The sequence below is a fragment of the Vitis vinifera genome, chromosome 7 (assembly GCF_030704535.1).
Source record: "Vitis vinifera cultivar Pinot Noir 40024 chromosome 7, ASM3070453v1".
Classification (NCBI taxonomy): domain Eukaryota; kingdom Viridiplantae; phylum Streptophyta; class Magnoliopsida; order Vitales; family Vitaceae; genus Vitis; species Vitis vinifera.
In genome coordinates, this window is record NC_081811.1 from 21,851,340 (window position 1) to 21,873,319 (window position 21,980).

Consider the following 21,980-nt stretch of genomic DNA (forward strand, 5'->3'; position numbering starts at 1 on the left):
TTTAATACTCAAGTTAAGGTTTTTCACTTTGACAATGGTCATGAGTTTGTAAATCAGTCCTTTGCTAATTTATTCAAAGAAAATGGAATCCCCCACCAAACAACGTGTACATACAAGCCACAATAGAACGACATAGCAGAGCGTAAAAACCGCCACATTCTAGAGGTAGCCCAGGCTTTCTGCTTTATTATACATGTTTCAAAACGTTTCTAAGCTGAGATTGTCATGACTGTTGTCTTTCTCATTAACCGAATGTTTGCTCGTGCCATTGATTACCAAACTCCTTTACGAATATTATCACAATTTCACTATACTCCTTCTGCTATGAATCTTTGTTCTAAAGTTTTTGGTTGTATATGTTAGGCTCATATACACTCTCATCAAAGGGGTAAGTTCGATCCTCATGCTCTTAAATGTGTCTTTCTTAGTTACTCGAATTCCTAAAAAGACTATAAATGCTTTCATCCTCCTATAGGCAGATACTATGTCTCCATGGATGTTCAATTCTACAAAAGGGGGTCTTATTTTTCTAGAAATGTGTCTCTAGTTCCTCTTCAAGGGGAAATTAGTAGTAAGGAAGAAGAAAGGTTATGATTAGAAGAAAGGGGTTATGGATTTCAAGTCAAGGGGAGGATTTAACTGATTTGGGAAAGGGGGAGTCTTTAGATACTCCCAACCCTATGGTGGCTAAGTTTGAATCTAAGGAAAGAAATGATGAAAGACCAGTTAGATTATTTCAAGGTTATACAAGGAAGAACAAAGATGCTAAGGAAAAACATTATTTTCTACTATATTGAATAATCCTTTACAAAGGAAAATATATATACAGATTACCTATAGTCTATTTAAGGAGAGTTTGACCTCCTATCATAATCCTATTAATCCTCAAAAATCAAGGGACAGATTTACTAATTACATGAAAATTAGGAAATCGTTACAATTAGGAAACTACTCTATTTTACCAAAATATTTACAGTTGTACATTGATTTTTGCAAGTCAAAGAATCACATAGATTCTCCAACACTTCCCCTCAAGCTGGTGAATAGATATTATCCACTCCCAACTTGCTTGTAACTTTTTGGAATGAAGAGTTGGTCAATCCCTTGGTTAAAATATCTGCCAATTGTCCATGTGTTGGGACATATGGTGTACATATCAACCCACTCTCAAGCTTCTCTTTGATGAAGTATCTATCAACTTCAACATTTTTAGTTCAATCATGTTGAACTGGATTATGAACAATAATGATGAACTTATTGTCATAGTACAGCTTCATTGGTCCCTGCCACTTAATTTTAAGATCATCAAGAATGATTTTCAACCACAAAAGTTCACAAATAACATGAGCCATGGCTCTAAAATTTGCCTCAGCACTTGACCTTGTCACCACATGCTGCTGCTTACTTCTCCAAGTTACTAAATTTCCTCTAAGTAGCATGAAATACCCTGAAGTTGACCTTTTATCCACAACCGACCCAACCTAGTCAACAACATCTATGCATGTTTCAAGGCTTAGCTTTGAACCTTTTTTAAACAAAATTCCTTTCCTTAGGGTACTCTCAAGATATTGGAGAACTCTATATGTATCATCACTAGCCTTACTTAGCTTATGATTTGGTTCAATCGGTGTGTCAATAGGCTTGCATCCTAACATTCCAAATTCCTTGAGACTAAACAAAAAAAACCAATATGGATTCCTTAAGGAAATCAAGTACGTACCTTTGTTGTGACACAAATATTCCTACTTTTGATCAAGCTACTTCAATTCCTAGGAGATACTTGAGCTTTCCAGGTTCTTTTATTTCAAATTCTTTAGCTAGCTGGTCTTTAAGTAATTGCATTTCCATTGGATCATTACTTGTCACAGTTATGTCATTAACATACACAATCAATGTTGTAACTCCCCTTGAAACCAAGTGTTTAATAAACAATGAGTGATCTACTTGACTTTGTTTATACTTCATCTTCAACATTACTTTAGTAAATCTCTTGAACCACGCTCTTGGAGACTACTTCAACCCATACAAAGCTTTTTTTCAACCTGTAAACTTTATTCATGTCAAATAATTTGATCAAAACAAGATGGTGCCTTCATATACCCTTCTTCCACATCACCATGTAAAAATGCATTTTTCACATCAACTTGTTGTAAATACCAATCAAAGTTAGCTGCCAAAGATAAGAGCACATGTTAGGTATTCATTTTTGCCACAAGTGCAAAAGTTTCTTGATAATTAACCCCATAAGTTTGAGCGTAACCCTTAGCTACTAATCTTGTCTTATATCTTTCTAGAGATCCATTAGTTTTATATTTTATGATAAACACCCATTTACACTCTACAATCTTTTTTCCTTTTAAAAGGTCCACTATTTTCCAAGTTTGATTTTTATTTAACACCTTCATTTCCTTATTCATGGCATTTTTCCAATTCTTATTCCTAAATGCCTTATGATGAGTTTAAGGAATTTGAATAGAATTCACTTGGGTGGAAAAACTCTTATATTGAAGAAATAATTTGTCTAAAGAAACAAAATGGGATATTGGATGTTGAGTGCAATTTCTAATTCCCTTTCTAAGTGCTATGGGAACATCTAAATCATTTATAGTAGGGGGTGTTTCCATACCTGGTTGCGAATTGGACTTTTGAACTTGCATAGAGTACACTTAGAGTGGTTGAGCATTAGTAGGAACCGAGGCTAGAATTTCTGTTTCAGGATCTATTTCATGCTTTGTCTTAGGCTAGTTGTTGCTTGTAGTTGCAGGAAATGACTCAGGTGACACAAAGGAGGATAGTAGCTGTTGGGGTGTAGTAAAACCTGATGAACCTGATGGAAGGGAAAGATCAAGCAAAAACCGATCCTTATCCTTATCTTTTATAGTGGTCATCTGCCCCTGAAGATAAGGAGTGAAGAAAAAAAATTGTCTTTCAACAAAGGTAACATCAGAGATAAAGAATTTCCATGAAAATGGGTGATAGCATTTATATCCCTTTTTTGTGGCGCAATATCCTACAAAGATGCACTTCAAGGCACGTTGGTCAAGCTTTCCTCGATTATGGGCATGAATATGCACAAAGTTAACACACCCAAAAACTTTAGGAGTAAGCTTACAAGTGATGTGAGAATCTGGAAAATGGTTGGAAAAAACACTCACAAGACTCTTGAACCCAAGAATCCTTGAGGGCATTCGGTTTATCAAGTATGCTGCCATCAACACGACTTCTCCCTAATAAGATTTAGGAACATGTGTTTCAAACAAAAATGCTCGTGTAACCTCGAGTAAGTGTTTGTTTTTCCGTTCATCAACTCCATTTTGTTGTGAAGTATCTACATAAGATGAATAATGAACCATACCTTCTTTTTGAAGAAAAGTTGATAGGGTTTGATTAAAATAGTCCCCTGCATTATCACTCCTTAAACTCTTAATGCATACCCCAAATTGGTTTTTGATCATTTTGAAAAAATTTGGAAAAACTTCACTTTGGATTTTCATTTTAAGAGAAAAACTCATGTTACCCTTATGCAATCATCAATAAATGCGACAAACCACTTCGCACCCAAAATATTAGGAATTTTAGATGGTCCCCAAATATCAGAGTGAATCAAAGAAAATGGAGAAGATGATCTTGTACCACTCATAGGAAAGGAAACACAATGATGTTTAGTAACTCACAAATATCACAATGTAAATTGTTAGCATCAACGTTTTTCAACTGTAAAAGGAACATATTTTTGCGTAAACTAAATAAACTTGACCCCATGAAGCTTCCTAGGTAAAGAAACTCGCATTAGGTGGAGCCCAAGAGTTCTAGACAACAGTTTTTGGGAAAGGGACTGAAGTCCTAAGCTCTAAGCAAGCGTAAAAGAACTTCATAGAGAAAGAATTGCTCTTTGTCTCCAGCTAGATGACCTTTTTTTTTTTTTTTTTTTTGATAGGTAAGAAAAGATGAATTAAAGAGCTTGCAAAAACGAGAAAAAATGGCAAAAAAAGTACACACAAAGTATACAAATTAGGCCCAAAAGCAAGCCAAAGAAGGAAAAGAAGAGAAATACCCACCACCCTAACAACAAGCTGCCCTAACCAACAGAAAAACCCTACAACCGGAAGCACCCTATTCCCTCAAACCCCAGCACCACTCCCTTTTTCCCCTAGCAATGAACAGAGAGCTATTATAGTTAACGGAACACTCTAGCTTTCGGATTTCCCTCTCAAAACGAGAAGAAGACCTTCTTACCCCTAACATCCTCATCCCCCGACCTTTTCTTAACTCCATTTTTCTTATTAGAGCACAAATTTTCTTCTCAAAGCTTGCTATTGGCATCCCCAATCAATTACTTAACTCAACAAAACCACTAGGAAGACTATTAATATTCTCCCTCTCCAAGGCATCGAATTCCACATCCCTTGAAAGTTCCAATTCCTCTGCCCTGGCAACCATCTCCATACCAGAGCGCTCCTTCACAGCCTTCCTTAAGAGATCCAACATGCTGCCATCTTGCAGCACCATCTTTAGCAACTGACATCCAAGGCTTTGAAGACCCAAGGAAAGGGGAGAAGAGCCCGTAAGCCTATTGGCCTCCACCACAAGTGCCTCGTTAGTAATCACAACTCAAGAAGATAATGAATCCACAAGAAAAGGCTCGCTACCCCCTTCATGCAAGAAGAGGACATCAAGACCATGAGTGACTCGATTTTGGGCTCCTCAGCTGAGGTCGTACCCTACCCTCTTCTCCCAACTAAACCACCAAAACTATTCCCTTCTCTACTCTCTCGCACGAGAAGAACACACCCCTCCTACACCTTCTCAACAGAAGAATTGAGCCTTCACAAGCCCACATCGTCTTTCAAAGCTCCACTTAAAGGTCCATCCTTCTTTGAGGTCCTTCCCACCAATGTTTTCAGAACCGAACCGAGTATTGAACCGAAAAAGTTACCGGTTCACGGTTCACTGGTCGGACCAATGGTCGAACCGGTGACGTTATAAATATATATTTTATTAAAATTAAAAATAATTATAAAATATTTAAAATATATAATTAAAAATTAAATAATATTTATAATATTATTTATTCATTTTTATATAAATGTATTAATGGTTTAAATTTATTAAACAAAATATATACAATATTTAAATATGAAAATATATTCAAAATGGTAAATAAATAAAAAATCGTATTTAAATATGAAAACAAATTGAAAATGAAAAAAAAAAAACATATGTGATTTATATATATATTATTTTTTGAAATAGGCTATTTAGTTATTTTTTGTTAAAAATTAACACAAAAAATGATGCAGCATAGTGGAGTAGTAATGCTCATTATGAGCTTGTGGTCCGCGGTTCAAACCCCTTGCTGCAGCCTGTAGGAAAAATATTGATTTTTGCTTTTAAATCCCTTTACCTTATCCCACATCGGAAGTAAGAGGGAAAATAAAGTGCTTTATAAACCTCTTCCCATGTAACTCATGTTGGGCAATCAAGCCAAAGTGGTTGTTGGGCTTATGGTTCAGCCCTTGATAAAGGGCCCATTATGCAAGATGGGTGTGGGCAGTGAATGTTGGGCCAGGGAGAGGATCTAGTCCATTTTGCCAAAAAAAAGGGTAGGCCAGCGATGTTGGGCCATGAGGGGAGTGGACTAAATTGGCCCACTTAGTCAAATAAAGGTTGTGGTGTTGAACCATTCGGTTCTCCAAAACTGCCCGACCCAAGCGGTTCGAACCGTTGGCCCAACCGGTTCAGCACCGGTCCAATTGATAATCGGCTTAAAAGTGGGAACCGGACCAGAAAGGTCACCAGTCGGACCGGCCGGTCTGGTCCGGTTTTTAAAACACTGCTTCCCACCTTTGCTTTAGTACAAACTTGGGCCAATCCCAAATTTAGTCCCAAATACACCACTGCGAGCCTCTACCAACCCCTATCTGCCCAAACAAGAAGGCCCAAGTATCTCCCCGCCAGCCTTGACAAAGACATCAAGCCCAACGACCCCACTTTCTCCCATAACAGTTGTAGCCCTCTTTTCACATCCTAGGAAACCCCCCACCTTCCCCCTCAGCAGAAATTGCTACAAAGTCCACTATAGCCTCTCCTACCAACTTTGGCCTGCAACAAGTCAAACCTACTACAACAGCTTTTGCATTAAAGCCTGCAACACCCTCCCTACCGCCTTAGACCTGCAGCAGAGCGACTCGACAGCTGCTACAGTACTCAAGGATTGCAGCCCCTTCCCACTTGCTTCGTCGGCACATGAGGAAACCTCCACTTCTCCCCCCAACCTCTTGCTTGTTGGGCACACAGTTTCTTCTTCTCGGCTCCACAAACGAAAAGCCCAGCAGAGCTTCCCACTACAGTTGTAAAGAGAAGCTGGAGTTGCACACTACCACTTGCAATGAGCTAGGTAAAGAACTCCCAACAGGATGCACCAAAATCCTGGCCCAATGCAAATTAGTCATTAGAGTTGTGTCTTTATCCACAACAACAAACCCTCCACATTCATCCCCAATCTTCTTAAACACCACCCAACTCCATAGGTGTAACAGGAAACCCAACACCCTTGCCCGCATCTCCTTGGCACGACCCCCCTTACCCAAACAACCAACCTCGGGAGTCCACCTCACCAAGTGCAGCACTCTCTCCTTAACCCTTCGAGAACCTCTTGCAAGCACCCTTTCTGCCTCAGCAAGAATCTCAAAATGAAACAAGAGCAAGGTACCTCCAAAACCTGAAATCCTCATCTCCCGCTCGTGCCCCCCCACCCACCCTCCTCCTTTTTCAGAGATCATAGAACAGTCGCATAACATTTCAAAAAGGAAAAATCATATGGCTGCTCTGAGCTCTCGTCAAACCAATAGACCAAACAACTGTGTGGTGACTCCTCCTTGCCTTACACCACACTTTCTCCAATCCGAACCCAAATCGCTTTGCCTACCACTCCACGAGCCTTCCTTACAGCATCAGCAAAAGACCCATGGGTTGTCTCCTTCCTAAAGGTGCTCCTCACCTTAGCAGGGAAGCCCACTCTCCTGGTCTAAGTCGAGGGAGCTACACCTAAAAAACGCAACTTTGCCGCCAGAATTGACCAACCCCCATGAAAACCCCTCCCTTTGGGGAAAACCAACGAGAACCTCTTCTCCTCTTAAGCCACAACAGAGCAAAGTAAAAACCTCCCTGCCCCATTCGAGCGTCATTCCAACTTGAACCTCCTACCCCCCTCCACCCAACCTTTGCTCCATCTTTCCAAATCCTCATCCCTGCAACAATCCTCTACCCTTTCCAACAAGAGTCGCAAACTCAAATCCCCGAACCTAATTCAATCAGAATAACCTCTGCCCTTTTCCACAATAACACCTCTCAGTTTTCCCCCAACCTCCTCTGCAGAAAGGTCGAAAGTTTTTTACTCCACTGCAAACCAGCACCAACCACCTCTCATGGCCATTCTTTTGGCTCATGCTGATAACAGACAATGCAAATGCTTTCATGAAAATTTGCTTAGGATGGAGCAGGGATGAATCCTGTATTTCACAATTTCCATATTTTAGTAAACCTGCAATTTCATTTCTAGTTCTCTGAATCTCTCTTACATTAATTAGGGAAATTTCCCCTTACCTGCATGCTTACTCATCTATATTATTACTAAGTTACTGTCCTAGAGTTGTTTTACCAACACCAACATCATATTCTTTTTAATATATTTTTGCTACTATCTTAAGACCAGCATCACTGCACTTCCACCAAACCTGCCAAACTGCACTGCAAACCCCCAACACACCACAATGCCATCATTGTGTCATCACCTTGTATGTGATTAATCCCCAGATCACCTTATCATCTTCTCCCCCATTCACTTACCTTGAAGCCTAAAAAGAAAACACTCCACTAACATTAGACTGATTCCACAAATTAAGGTTCATAATTATGTGGGCTAATGTTATATTTGACTATAATTGTGGTTCATTCACCCTTTTATAGGCGTACTATGAACAGAGCTAAGCTCTAGTTACTCTTGCATTACATCTGAATCATGCTTATCATCTGTTAAACAAATTTATCTTAGTGGGAAGAGGAAAAGCTCTTATTACTATTGCAATGCAGGACATGAAGTTCAAAACCTCTCTACAATGACCTAAAAAGGGAAGGAGGCAAGTGGAAGCAAGAGAGGAGAGACGATGTCTGGTAATAAACTAAAAGGAAATAAGCCAACTATATCACATCAAATAATTTAAGAAAGGAGGTAACATATGAAAAATCTGCTAAAAGAACAGATGCAGGTTGTTAGTACCATGAAAGAGCATGCCCTGGAACATCAATTTCAGCCAATACACTAATTCCTCGTCTTTGAGCATAACTGCAAAAATTGATAACAACATTTTTAAGGAAAACGATAACTAAATAGAGAAGTAATACCTATGTACTGGCAAACAAATCAGAAATCACTTGCCTCACAATTTCAGCAGCATCAGCCATTGTATATCGTTCTGAGATGGAATAAGCACCATTCCATAGTTTCGGAAATGAAGGTATCTCCAAAGGAAAAGATTGTGTATCTACAATGTGCCAGTGCAACACATTCTGCATGAAACCAAGATCGAATTGATCCATATAGGTCAATTTTGATGAAGTATTGTGTTTCAAAAAAGAAATTCATTCAACAATCATTTAACTAATCACAATGGAAAAAGCATGCAAAGTTAAAATTCACATTGTTAGTGTAATAGGGTAAGTTAGTTATAGATACATACATACATACATATATGCATACATATATATACATACACACACATTGATAGATAATGATGTAATATTATAAACACAAGCAAACGGCAAATCAAGGTACACAGGAAGTATACAAAGTACGTGGGATTAGTTATTTACATTAAAAAGTGATTTTTCGTTTTTAACCAAGAGAACAAGATTTGTGGAAGATTATCCAAACAAGTTTACTAATCATGTCATAAAATGTCATAGGAAAACCAATCATGAAAAAATATAGCAAGAAGCCATTACCATCTATATTAACACAAAGACACCAAAGTTGTTGGGGGTCAGCCTGCTATTGCATGCAAGCCAAAGCCAATTCTCTCTTACTCTTGTAAAAAGAAGAAAAAAGAAAATAAAATAGTAACTGCACAAAGCTGGCCCCACAGGTAACCTCATGTTTAATTAGGTTTTCCATTTTTATTTTTATTTTTTATTTTTCTTTTAGATAAGTGTGCGCATATATATAAAACGAGGCAAAAAGCCACAAAGCATACAGGAGGTATACATAGTAGCCTAAACAAAACCAACACTCACCACCCCTTAGGGAATGGCAAGCCATTCCAAAAAACCTAAAAGCGAAGAGGACTCCTCTCCCATATACACCCTAGCCCAACTCCACAAGTTACAAACAAACGAATTCTTTAGCTTCTGAATAGCTAGAAAGCCCCCCCTGAAAGCTAATCTATTTCTCTCCTTCCAAACCGTCCAAAAAATACACAACGGAATGGAAGTCCAAATCCTTTTCCTCTTTCTCCCCACAAAAGGGTCCCTCCAACTGACTAACATCTCTTTGACTTTCTCTGGGAACACCCAATTAGCCCTAAACAAGGCTAAAACAATCTCCCAAAGAGCCCTTACAACTGTACAGTGTAAAAGAATATGATTTACATTTTCCTCTTCACAACCACACAAAAAACACCGGTTTGGAAGCTGCCAGCCCCGTCTTTAAAGCTTGTCCAAAGTTAGGACCTTCTCCCAAGAAGCCTCCCATGCAAAAAAAACAACTTTGGTTGGGACCTTGTCCACCCAAATGCTCTTTTTCGGGAAGGTAATGACATTAGACCCTGTCAACAACTTGTAAGCATCTCTAATCCGAAAGCGGCCGTGTCCCTCTCCTTTCCATATCACTGCGTCCTCTTCAAGAGAAATCCTCAAATCCCTCAACATATGCAGCAGCTCTCCTAAGGTGTCCAACTCCCAATCATTAGAGTCTTATGTTCCAACCTCCTTGACCGAGGCTAGAGTCCCACATCTCATTTACCGATGCGTTCCTTTGGACCGCCAAAGCAAACAACTGGGGAAAAGCTTGGGACAACACCTCATTTCCGCACCAATGGTCAGTCCAGAAACTAACCTTAGTCCCTTTTCCCACTTTGAACTCTATATTATCCCAACACCAAGACGACTCCTTCAAGATATCCCTCCAAACCCCCACCCTAAACGTTCCGCGGGCCTCCTTTGTTCTCCAACCAAAACCCCACTGGCCATACTTCACCCCAACCACCTTCCTCCAGAAGATATCTTCCTCAAAGGTGAACCGCCAAATCCATTTCCCCAACAGGGCCTTATTCAAGAGATCAATTTTCCGAATACCTAGACCCCCACTCTCCTTTTGGGTACACACCACCTCCCAATTGATTAGATGGATTTTTCTTTCCATACTTCCCCCTCCCCAAAGAAAATCCCTCTGTAGTTTTTCGAGTCTTTTTACAACTAGCTTAGGCATGCAAAAAAGAGACAATTGGTAAACAGGCATGTTGGCCAAAGTGCTTTTAATGAGGGTAATCCTCCCGCCCTTTGACAAATATTGTCTTTTCCACAGGGCAAGCCTTCTTCTCATTCTTGCTTCAACCCCATCCCACATAGCCATGGCCTTGTGCTTGGCTCCCAAGGGCAGCCCCAAATAAACAGAAGGAAGGGTCCCCACTTTACACCCTAACTCCACCACCAACATCTCAATGTCTTCCACCTCCCCAACCGGGATTACTTCACTTTTAGTAAGGTTTAATCTAAGACCAGAGGCTGCCTCAAACCACACCAAAATCCAGCTTAGATAGGTAATGTGATCTTGCCTTGCTTCACAAAAAATGATCGTGTCATCAGCAAATAGTAAGTGGGTGACATTTATCTCCATTCCCCCCCTCCCTTGAATGTTACAACCTAAAATGAAGCCCCCATCAACAGCCCTTCTTAACATAGAGCTTAGCACTTCCATTCCCAACACAAAGAGGTAAGGGGAGAGTGGATCTCCTTGGCGTAACCCCCTAGAGTTGGGGAAATAACCAGCTGGCACCCCATTGACCAGAATAGAGAAACTTGCCGTTGAAATGCACCACCAAATCCATTTCATCCATCGGTCCCCAAAGCCCATCTTGCGCATGACCTTCATGAGGAAGTTCCAATTAATACTATCATAGGCTTTTTCAATATCCAGTTTACATATCAGCCCTTCTCTTTGCGTTTAAACCAATAGTCAATCACCTCATTGGCTATGAGCGAGGCATCTAAAATCTGTCTTCCCTTCACAAAGGCATTTTGGTCCGGCGAAACCACCTTGTCTAACACCTCCTTAATTCTATTGGCTAGCACATTGGCCAAGAGCTTATACAAACCCCCAAGCGGACTAATGGGTCTAAAATCCCCCAAGTCCTCAGCACCCCCTTTCTTAGGAATGAGGACTAGGAAAGTAGAGTTAAGGCTCTTGGCAAACGACTTTTCTTCAAAAAATTCCTTGAACAAGTCCACAATCTCCTCTTTCGTGAACTCCCAACAGAATTGCCAAAAGGCCACTGTGAACCCATCCGGGCCTGGGGCCTTATCACCATTCATCCCCATCAAAGCCGCATGGATCTCTGCCTTAGTGAATGGTTGTTCCAAACCTTCAGCTTTAGCATTGCTTAACCTTTGTAGCTGCATCCCTTCAATATCAGCTTTCCAGGATTGTTCCTCTAACAACAACTGCTGAAAGGCATTCACAACCCCCTCTCTCACCTCCCGCTCCTCCTCCAGCCACCTCCCATTGATTTTAATCTTTTCCATGGAATTATTTCTTCTATGAGCATTAGTCATCCGGTGAAAGAAACTTGTATTCTTATCACCTTCCCTCAGCCACAACTCCCTAGACAATTGTCTCCAATGCGTTTCTTCCAAAATCACCCATTTTTTAAAGACATCCTTTGTTTTCAACTCTGTCTCTCTTTCAGTTAGACTCCTGTCACTCTCCACCCTATCCCAAAATTCCACTTGTTGCAAGGCTAGGTTTTTGTTGACTTCCAATCTACCAAACACATCCTTGTTCCAAGTTTTGATTTTATCCTTCAGAATCTTCAATTTTGAAGCCAATCTGAAACTAGTCCTCCCCCTCCCCCCCGCCTCTTGCCACCATCCCCGAATGAGTTCCTTAAACCCATCAACTTTGAACCACATATTCTCAAACCTAAAAGGGGAGGGGCCCTTTCTAAACCCTCCACCTTTCAGTAAAATGGGAAAATGGTCAGAGGTGGGTCTGGGCAGCCTACACTGAATGACCCCACTGAAGCAGTCAAGCCAATCTTGGGTCACTAGAAACCGGTCCAGTTTAGCCCAAGCTTGGTTATTCCTTCTCCCACTCCAAGAAGCCACCCCCCCTTGCAAAGGAATATCCAAGAGCTCTAAATCATCCACCACCTGAGCAAATCTTCTCATGGCGCTAGTCAGCCTCCCCTGATTGCTCCTTTCCTCAAGGGATAGAGTAACATTGAAGTCACCCCCTAAGCACCATGGATCATCCCAGATTCCCCTTATCGCCCCCAGCTCCCCCCAGAGAGTCTCCCTGTCTTCTTTGGAAAACGGACCATACACACCTGTAAATATCCAGGCCTTCCCATCCTCTACATTCCTAAGTCTGCATGAGATTGAGAATTGGCCCATTTCCATCTCAAGGATTTCCAGGGTTCTTTTGTCCCAGCAAATCAGTATCCCTCCTGCGGCTCCTTGAGCATCCAAAGCACCCCAATCAAGGAACCTCCCGGAACCCAAACTCCTCACCAGACCCTCGTTCATGGACTGAATTTTCGTTTCCTGGATACAAAACAAATCAACTTTCTGGTTTCTAATTATAGCTTTAATCACTTTCCTCTTGGAGCTATCATTGACCCCGCGCACGTTCCAACTCAAGAGCCTTATTTTCATTGGACTTCCATAATTTGGCACCCTCTTCCTTGCACAGTACACTTTTTCTTCTTCCCCCCCTCATAGTTGACTGAAGATTCAAGTCTTCTCAGCTCTCTTTCAAATTTCGATTTCTCCAACATGACTTTGTTGTGAATTCTTTCTCTCCTCTTCCTAATTTTAACCATAAACTCCAAGATATCTTTCTCTAGGCCCTCCGTTGAAAATCCCAGGAATTGACTGAACCTGGCCAAATCACTTTCCTCCCATCTCTCTTCCACCCATCCACTTTCTTCTTGAGATATAGGTCGGGCTAGGCACAAAGCCTTTCTATTATCCTCCATACTATCATTACTGATCTCTACCAAATCCCAACACTTCCCTTCAATCTGCTCTGAAGACCCAATTCCATTGCACAGACTATCCCCCTTGGTTGAGTCCACAAGAGCCCCAGAGCGGTCGAAAGACTCCTTCAATAGAGTCTGACCAAAAGGAGAAAAGAAGGGGGAAGGAGGGTCAGGAGCCACCATTCCAGAGGAGGAAAGAGCATTAACATACCTTGCGTCTTCCTCCAGCAGGGCATAGTCGGTCCTGGAGATCCCCCCCCACTGAGCCTCGTCTCCATAAAGCCCCCACTGTCCATCCTTCACCCAGAAAGGGGAGATAGCTGCGTCTGGGCCCCTTAACGGGCTTTGGTTACACTCTGCAGCAGAAAAGCCCTTCTCCGCCTGGGCCCTAAATGAATCAGAAAAAGATGGGCTTTGAAAGTCCAGCCCAACCCCTTGAAGCAGCCTCGAGGGCATGGCCTTTTCCGTGGGCTTCCCAATCCCAGAATTAGCCGGCCCAGACGGAGTTAGCCCAGGGGAGTTAGAAGAGGGCTTTGCTTGGCCCAATAGTCCCAGCCCACCTGAGGAATGAGGCCCGCCTGAAGGCCCGTCTTCGCTCCGAGAGGGGTTCGAAGTTTGGCCCAACCCGCTGGACTGACTCCGCGTCCCATCGGCAATCAGCAGGAAGTCCTCGAGCCTCGAGCCCTCCATCGCCACCGTCACGCGCTCCCTCGCGCGTGCACTTACATCACCCCCTACCTCCACTCCCATTGCGACTGCCTTCCCTTTCTTTTCAGTCGTCGGAACTTTCATGACTTGCCTGATTTCCCACCATAAGGTTACCGAGTAGCATGACCCTTCAACCCAAACCTCCACTTCATTGGGAGGAGTCTCATCGTTCCGCTTCACCAAGAGTCGTGCCCACTGTAACTCCTCCATTTTTTCCGTTTGATGGTCAACTGCAAGGAATCCCCCACACGCATCCCCAATCCTCCTCAAAATATCCCGCTCCCACAAGGAAACAGGTAAACCTACTACCCGCACCCAAGCTTCACTGCTTCTTTCCCCTTCCCTCAGGCGTCCCGTCTCCGGCCTCCACTTCTCTAAACGGAGAAATAACCCCTCAAACGAAATACTTCCAAACTTAGAGGCTTGCTCAGCCTCTGCCGGGAACTCAAACTCCATTAGAACCTTGCCCCTCTCCATTTTTGCGAGCCCTAGATTTCCTTTTAGCCTCCAGATTCTCGCTAACTGGGTTCCCCACCCTCTGAGATCGTCCCCCTTTGCTGCATTAGGATTCCATGTCCCGACAATACAGTGTTCAAGTTTGGATAGATTCCGACCCACTTCCTCCTTGGTGACCTCTACCCTTACTGATGTTCTCTCCTTTCCCCTCGCCAAGTTGGTCGCTTCTACATATGTCTTCGCCATGTTTGGCTTCGACCGTGGCTCGTCTTCCTTCTGATTCTTAGTACTTCCTTCTTCACAGCCCAATCTCCGTAGTATTTCCACCATTGAAGCCCAGCCGCCCTTTGCTCCTCTTCCTTTGGGAATAAAAACGCTAAACCTCTTTCTCTCCAAGTCCGCAACCCCCAGACGGAGAAAACAACCCCCTCTATTATAGTCGCGCGACAGAGAGTACTCCCTCCCATTCTCCTTCCACTCTCTTACCCACCTACCCATCCTTACATCCTCAATACTCAGAGTCAGGCAATCGAGGACTATCCCAATGCTCACCGGACCTAGTCTGACCCACGACGAGATCCCTCCTTTCCTTTCCACAATCGTGGCCTGCAATCTGCCTCTCCTCTCCTCCACCTCAACCTCAAACATTTTCGATTCCACGCCGAAGCCACCCTTCCTGACATTCTTCCCGGGCCTCGCATGGCTCTCGCCCTCTACAATTTCTGTCGATCCCCCATCACCGCCGCTATCCCTCTCTCTCGCGTTCTTTCTCTCTCTCACCCTCTCTCTCTCCTCCATCATATGTGGAAATAGATATCGGTCCTTTTTATTTTTTATTTTTGTTATTTGTATTTCTTATAATATAAATAGAAAGCCAGACATACAACCCAAATCATTCTCGAAGCCTTTTCTTTATTCCCTTCTTTTCTCTCATTCTCATTTCTAAAGAAAAGCCTACAAACTAATAAACCTAGCTAGTATCAATCACATGAAACATTACTCATCAAAAAAATCAATCACATGAAACATTCAATAACTAATCAATACTGGCATTTTGAATTGTGATCAGAAGCACTTTCAGTAAATAAACAGCAAAAAGTGTGTGTAGTAAGTCAAGCATTGCATACCAACTTTGCATAGGTCATAGAATCGATGACGTTCTTTATGATTGGCAACGGCAGATAGTGTCGAGATGTATCTGCACCAATTTAATTCATGACTTAGACAAAAACTTTCATGTTTCAAGATGTTCATGTTCTATCCTAAATGTTGTATGCTGACATTTGCTTTTCTGACAGATAAGCTTCATATAGAACCAAGGACTTAAGACGGTATTCAAAGTGATGTACACTCATCTTCACAACTCATGACCTCTCTGGTCAGCCAACCAAGTCGCAGACCAGTTAGCCAAAAAATGAGCTATGCATTTGGCCTCCTTTGTCGGAGACATTTTTCCCCCTTGAGTGTGCCTTATTTCTCTTTTTTCTATTTCTTCCCCCTATAACATTTTTTGTACATCCTGGAAGGATTGTTCTTTTTTCTTGTACTTATCTTTTTAAGATAAATGAAGGTGGTTGTTTCTATTAAAATAAAACAACTCATAACCTCATGATAAACACTGACTTTGCACCCTACAATTCTAAACAATAGACCTAAGAAATATAAAGAGAATGAAAAATATAAGAATGAACAGCCAATATACATCAATAATTCAGTAAAGGGTGAATTTAAATTAAAGCAGCACAGATTATTAAACTGCAGCTACTGAATGACTGTGAAAGAAATCTCAAAAGAGAAACAAAACAATCAAATTAAATCTGGATGTGCATGCAACTGAAGTTGTTCTTATTGTTCACTTGTTCCTGCTTGGGAAGGAATATGATAATTAATAGAGACTAATCAGAAATTGTTAAATGCAACAAATTCCTGAAACGAAATAAATGTTTCAACAATAAGTTCATTAAATAACGTATAACAACACAGGAAATGAAAGATGCTTAAGGGGTGGGTGTAAGGAAGGAAATTAGAAAAGAATGGAAATTCGTCAAGAGCAGGGTTAGTTTTGGAAAGACAGATGAAGTGGTGACTCATCTCTGGAAGATTTTTTTCTGTCTTTGTTCTCCTTAACCATAGACAAAGATGCATGAGTAGCAGTGGAGAGAATGGTCGGTGGAGCCCTCGCTTTTGTACACAGTTTCATGATTGAGAACTAGGAGTGACAGAATTTTTTCAGAAACTCCAAGCCTGTTCAGTTAGGAGAGAGGAGTCTGATAGTTTGGAGTGGAAGGGTTCCAAGAGTGGCAAGTTCTCTGTTAAATTCTTCTATCTCTCTTTAGTCCAGGGAAGATGAGTAGCAGTGGATAGTTTGTACTTTGTTGCACCTTGTTATGGGCGCCTTTCTGTGTTTTTTCATATCTATATATATAACTATAACTTCTCGTTGCCTATCAAAAAAAAACAAGGAAATATAAAATGCATCTTACCAATTAAGAGCCCTCGGTAAAAGAATCTTGGCTGATCAATAATATACCATGGTACTTGATGAACTTCAATCGCTCTATTTGTCAAGTTAAAACGGCACAATTGACTAAAAGTCTGAAATGTTATTGCAAAACAACTACATAAGATTTGTTATGTTTTCATTCATTAGCCAAATCCAGCAACAGCTTTTGCACATAAGTGACAGAACTTAACCTGCAGCCCATGTAGAACCCCATAAACTGTCTGTGCCTGCAATTTTCCATAATAAAATTGAGTTGATCAAAGGAAAATAAAATAATCAACAGATCCGAATAAAATCTGACAGATCATAATTAAGAAATATTTTGCATTTTCTTCCATGTAGTTAACTGGACCTTGTCTTGATGTTAGACACTAACAATTCATTCCTTGTTACACAACTCTCATTAATTAAATTAAAAATCACCTCATAATGCCAATCTAATACAACTATCACCTAAGAACATGATATAAACTGCTTGATGAGTGCACCCAGGAAAACACTTGTGCAAAGTATTCAATGGGTCCTCTATTACCATCCAAAGGCAATTTGACATTCTTCTATTACAACAAGATCAACTGCAACATCCTTTTAAAGTGTTTAAAAGGCATGGTAGGGATGATTGCAAAGTCCAAACCTTAAATCTGATATGTCTGATGCAACAGAGCTCATTAGGAACTTTGCATGATTGAGTTTAGAAGGAGTTGTCTTAATTTGCCATTTCTTTAGGGTCATGATGTTGGTTTGGTTTAGTTTAAGTATTTTTTTAACTTTCATGAACATAAGGATGTTTCAGAATTTCATATTTTATAGGCCTGGGTTGTACTAGTGGCCCCCGCTTTCTCTTCCAAGATAAACAGGCTTAGTTGTTATCTGCCTTTTATGAGTGGTTATGAATTGTTCTCCTCATGACATAAATTGAAACTATTCATGCGCCTGAATACAGTGAGTATCTAAATGGAATTCTATGATGGCACCAAGAAATACAATGTGCCAATATTCTTATAAAAAAAATTATTGACCATGTTACCCCTGAGCCTTGGGAACCAGGGTCATGGGATCAGATTCAATCAACATTGGCTTACACTTACCTCAATATGAGCATAAACCTGCGTCCCATGTGAAGGAATAGATAGCTTATATGACTCATCAACACCATATTGTAACTGCACAGCACACAACAAAATTCACTGGCAGAATTGGCATTTCTTCAGTAAAATAAACAGAATAGTGCAAACTGAAACAAACTTTGAACAACTTTTAGAGACAAACATGTCAATATGAAAATAAAGCTCTAATGAAAAAGGAAATCATACACTACTATTTTCCTTAAGGAAAAGATTTTTGTTCCAAATCTTCGGCTCAGGGTTTGATTTCTACATTACAAAAAGTACTCATCAAATAGATTGTACAAAACATCACTACAGTTCACATACCAAGTCAATTTTTAAATTTTTGTAAGCATAAATTGAAAATATATGAACAGTAAAACTCCTATGCAGTACAGGAACTAAAAACCAAATCTCTTATCTTCATTCACAAAGAAAAAGTGCTTATTCAAAAGTTGTTTTCAGATCATGATTTAACTTCAATTTTTTGGAGACCTCTTTATGGAATAAATAAAAAATCAACATGAATATTCCACTTCCATTTAGAGATTGTCATATAGGAAAAAGAAAGAGGAACAAAACCTTCTTAGCAAATGGGAATTATTTTTTTATTAAACAACCAAAACTTTGATTTCCTTAAAAAGTTTTTACACTTTTTCCTTATTTCAGAGAATTGCATTTGTCTGTGAAAAATTATATAGGATTCACTTCGCATACAAGTCAATTCAAATTGAGCTAAATGCTTGAGTAATTAATATCACAGTTAAAGCTATTTTTTCTTCTTGTTTTTTCACTGAAAATGGTTTATCTTTGTCCCCCAAGCATCAAACAGTACGAAGTTAGCAAATATAGCCTGATCTTATAGCAAATAGTAAGGTGCAGATCTCACAATAAAATTTATATCAATACAAAAATGTTAGCAAAACCTTGCTTCTTCTTTTGGTTTCTGAGAAACTGCAGGAAAGTAATCAAAATTTTGGGCCTTAAATTTTTCATTGTTTAGAACCAAGAAAACAACCAACTTTCCTCAAATGAGCTTAATGTAATAGTAGCACTCAGTTTACTTGAGTTTTTTCATTTTTTTAGAATCTGAGATACTCTAAACCAAAATATTTCTGAAAGAAAACTTAAGCAATAGAAAAAACAGAAATACCTCATCGTTTTGTGACCAAACAATCACATGAATTCCATGGAGTATGGCCATAGGATCAAAGTGAGAAAAATTACTATCAATGACATGATCCACTTCAATAACATCAAGTAACCTTGAGAATGCATCCTTTAATATTCCAGAAGCATCATTATATTTGCTTCCATCACTCTTCAGCGCAAAATCATTGCTAAGATACATAATTTGATGTCCATGGTTTACTGAATTTGGCATTGGCCATATATTCAAGCCCTCCACAAGGACTCCGAAGAAAACAAGAAAGCAGAAGCTTTTGACTATCTTCCCCATCACAAAAATCTGGTAGAAGAGCAAGTTCAGAATTCAGTATATGGTACAATCACAATCAAGAATTTATTAAGAATTATAAACATAAATTCATCAATTTAGATTAATAAATGTTTATTTCCTATGATTGACACTGCATTTTGCCTTTTCAGCCAAATTTAAGAAATTCAAAGAAACCATTCCAAGGATCTGGTTTGAATTTCTTAATATAAGCAGAGAATTCTATAATAAAGTGCTTGTGTTGTTTGTAGAATTTAGAGTCACGCAACAGATTGGGGGTTGAGAGAGAATTTCGCATATTTTGCTCAGGCCAATATGATTCAAATATTTAAGAGAGAAGTAAAATTTATTAGAGTTGCTATCATGGTATATATATTTTAACAAAAAACCCTTATTCTCTTTTCCTTTTCACCATTGCATCCTAAGTAGGATGATGATCAAAGAAAAGGAAGGATAGGACTAGAGTGTTTCTTTTACAATTTGCAAATCCCCATTTTTTTTTTTAAGCCTCTGTAGAAAATTTACAAAAACTCAAGCTAATCCTTTGGGTTCTTAGGCAAATATCAGGGCTTAAGATCAATTTAGAGAACAACACTCTTTCTGGTATTAATATAAACCAAGATCTAGTATCCGGGTTGGCTTCAATGCTTGACTGTAAAGTTTTAGAATGATCTTTATCGTATTTGGGTTTCATCCTTTGTGAGGAAATCCGAAGGCAAGCGGATTTTGGGATCTAATGGTTGGTAAAATCTCGAGAAGACCGGATGGATGGAAAAAGGTTCTCTAGCTATTTCTTATCTTTTTTCAAGATCACAACATCATTAACCCTAAAGATTGAGAAATTGCAAAGGGATTTTCTTTGATCGGGGACTAGGGAGGGTAAAAAAAAATTACTTATTAGTTGGGACATAGTGTGTAGGCCAAAGAGTTAGGAGGTTTGGGGATTGGGAAGACTTCCATGAGCAACCATGCTTTCTTAGGGAAGTGGCTCTAAAGGTTTCCTAAAGAAAGTTACAGTTTTGGCATCAAGTTATTTCAAGCATTTATGAGACACATCCTAATGGATAGGACGTCAATATTCTATGATGATCACATAAATGCCCTTGGAAGGACATTGCACAAGTTTTCCACGACTCTTCTTTACACTCACTTTGTAATGGGTGACGATGAGAGAATTCATTTCTGGGCAGATTTGTGGTGGGGAGATCAATCATTGTGTTCATAATTTTCATGTTTTTATAGGGTTATGACAGTGAAAAATCTCACCATATTAGTCATCCTTGGTAATTGCTCTTCACTTTCTTAAAACCTTAACTTCCACCACAATCTCACTAATATAGAAATTGAAAACCTTAAAATACTCATGTCCTCACTCACTTCTGTGCACTTGTCTAAGTTGTCTTCTTATGTTGCAGATTCAAGAACTTGGTCTTTATCCTCTTCAAGTTTATTCTCCATAAAAAAAAATTCTTGGCCCTATCCAATCTATTAAATCCAATCCCATTCTTTCTAGCCAAATTTTTATGGAAATTAAAAGCCCATTCAAAAGTCAAGGTCTTTGCTTGGTTAGTGGCACACAAAAAGGTAAACACCAAATACATGACACGGTTAAGAAGGCCTTACAAGTTTCTCAGTCTCATTGGTGCATCTTATGGATGGGAAGTGGAGAATTGATTGACCATCTCTTTCTACATTATCATTTAACATTAGGGTTTTGGCACAAGTTTTTCAATCTAGCTAAAATGGATTGGGTTCCGTCCAGAAGTATATGTGATATGATAACTACCTCAATTAGAGGTAGTAGGAGTTCCATTAAAGGCAAGACCCTTTGGCAAATCACTTGCCTTACTATACTTTGGATTGTGTGGCGACAAAAACATGCTAGGATCTTTGAGGAAAAGTGAAGAACGGAAAAGATGCTGTTAGATCTACTTCACTTCTATTCCTCCTTATGGACTTCTTATACCATTGCCTTTAAAGGCATTCTGCTCAATGTTATTCAACTTAATTGACTTTCAGTTGGTAATTTAAAGGGGGGGTGGATGAGAGGAATTGAGTCTGGTTTAGAGATTTATGTATCCTTAAGTAGCCTTTGCCTTTGTGTATGGTTTTCCTTGTATAGTGGAGGTGTTTAGTCTTACTTTGATCAACATTATGTATTTTGTGGGAAGGACCTCTCATCCTTCTCTCGTACTTTTTTCACAATTATACATCTTTTGTTTCTGACAAAAAAAAAAAACCATACTTCAGCTGACTACCAAGAATCCATTGGCAAAGAAATATGTTAAAGTCTTACAATGCTTATGTTGGATTCATTTTGTAAGGAGATTGGGCAACAAAATGGCAAGTTGTCCTAATTGAAGTGGAGAATAGAGCAAATTGGAAAAGCAATTAACTGTAGTCTCCAAAGAGCATATCCCTTAGAGAGCAAATTGTTTAGTACTTTCAAATGATGGTCCTTAAGGTCTATTTATAGGGGATTTTGCATGAGAACCAAC

General features: G+C 39.8%; 1 protein-coding gene across 7 annotated transcripts in view; it reads right to left on the reverse strand.

The window, feature by feature from the left end:
* LOC100247688 (beta-hexosaminidase 3) overlaps nucleotides 1-21,980 on the reverse strand; it is a 62,944-nt gene that overhangs the window by 39,186 nt on the left and 1,778 nt on the right. For all 7 annotated transcript variants that reach the window (XM_059738389.1, XM_059738391.1, XM_059738390.1 and 4 more), the window contains 7 exons: nucleotides 19,180-19,494; nucleotides 18,009-18,083; nucleotides 17,112-17,147; nucleotides 16,901-17,012; nucleotides 15,545-15,615; nucleotides 8,438-8,568; nucleotides 8,279-8,344 (listed from right to left, as the gene is read on the reverse strand). In XM_059738389.1, coding sequence (XP_059594372.1) covers nucleotides 8,279-8,344; nucleotides 8,438-8,568; nucleotides 15,545-15,615; nucleotides 16,901-17,012; nucleotides 17,112-17,147; nucleotides 18,009-18,083; nucleotides 19,180-19,485 — 797 coding nt within the window. In that variant the 5' untranslated portion in view covers nucleotides 19,486-19,494. The remainder of the gene's footprint in view (nucleotides 1-8,278; nucleotides 8,345-8,437; nucleotides 8,569-15,544; nucleotides 15,616-16,900; nucleotides 17,013-17,111; nucleotides 17,148-18,008; nucleotides 18,084-19,179; nucleotides 19,495-21,980) is intronic.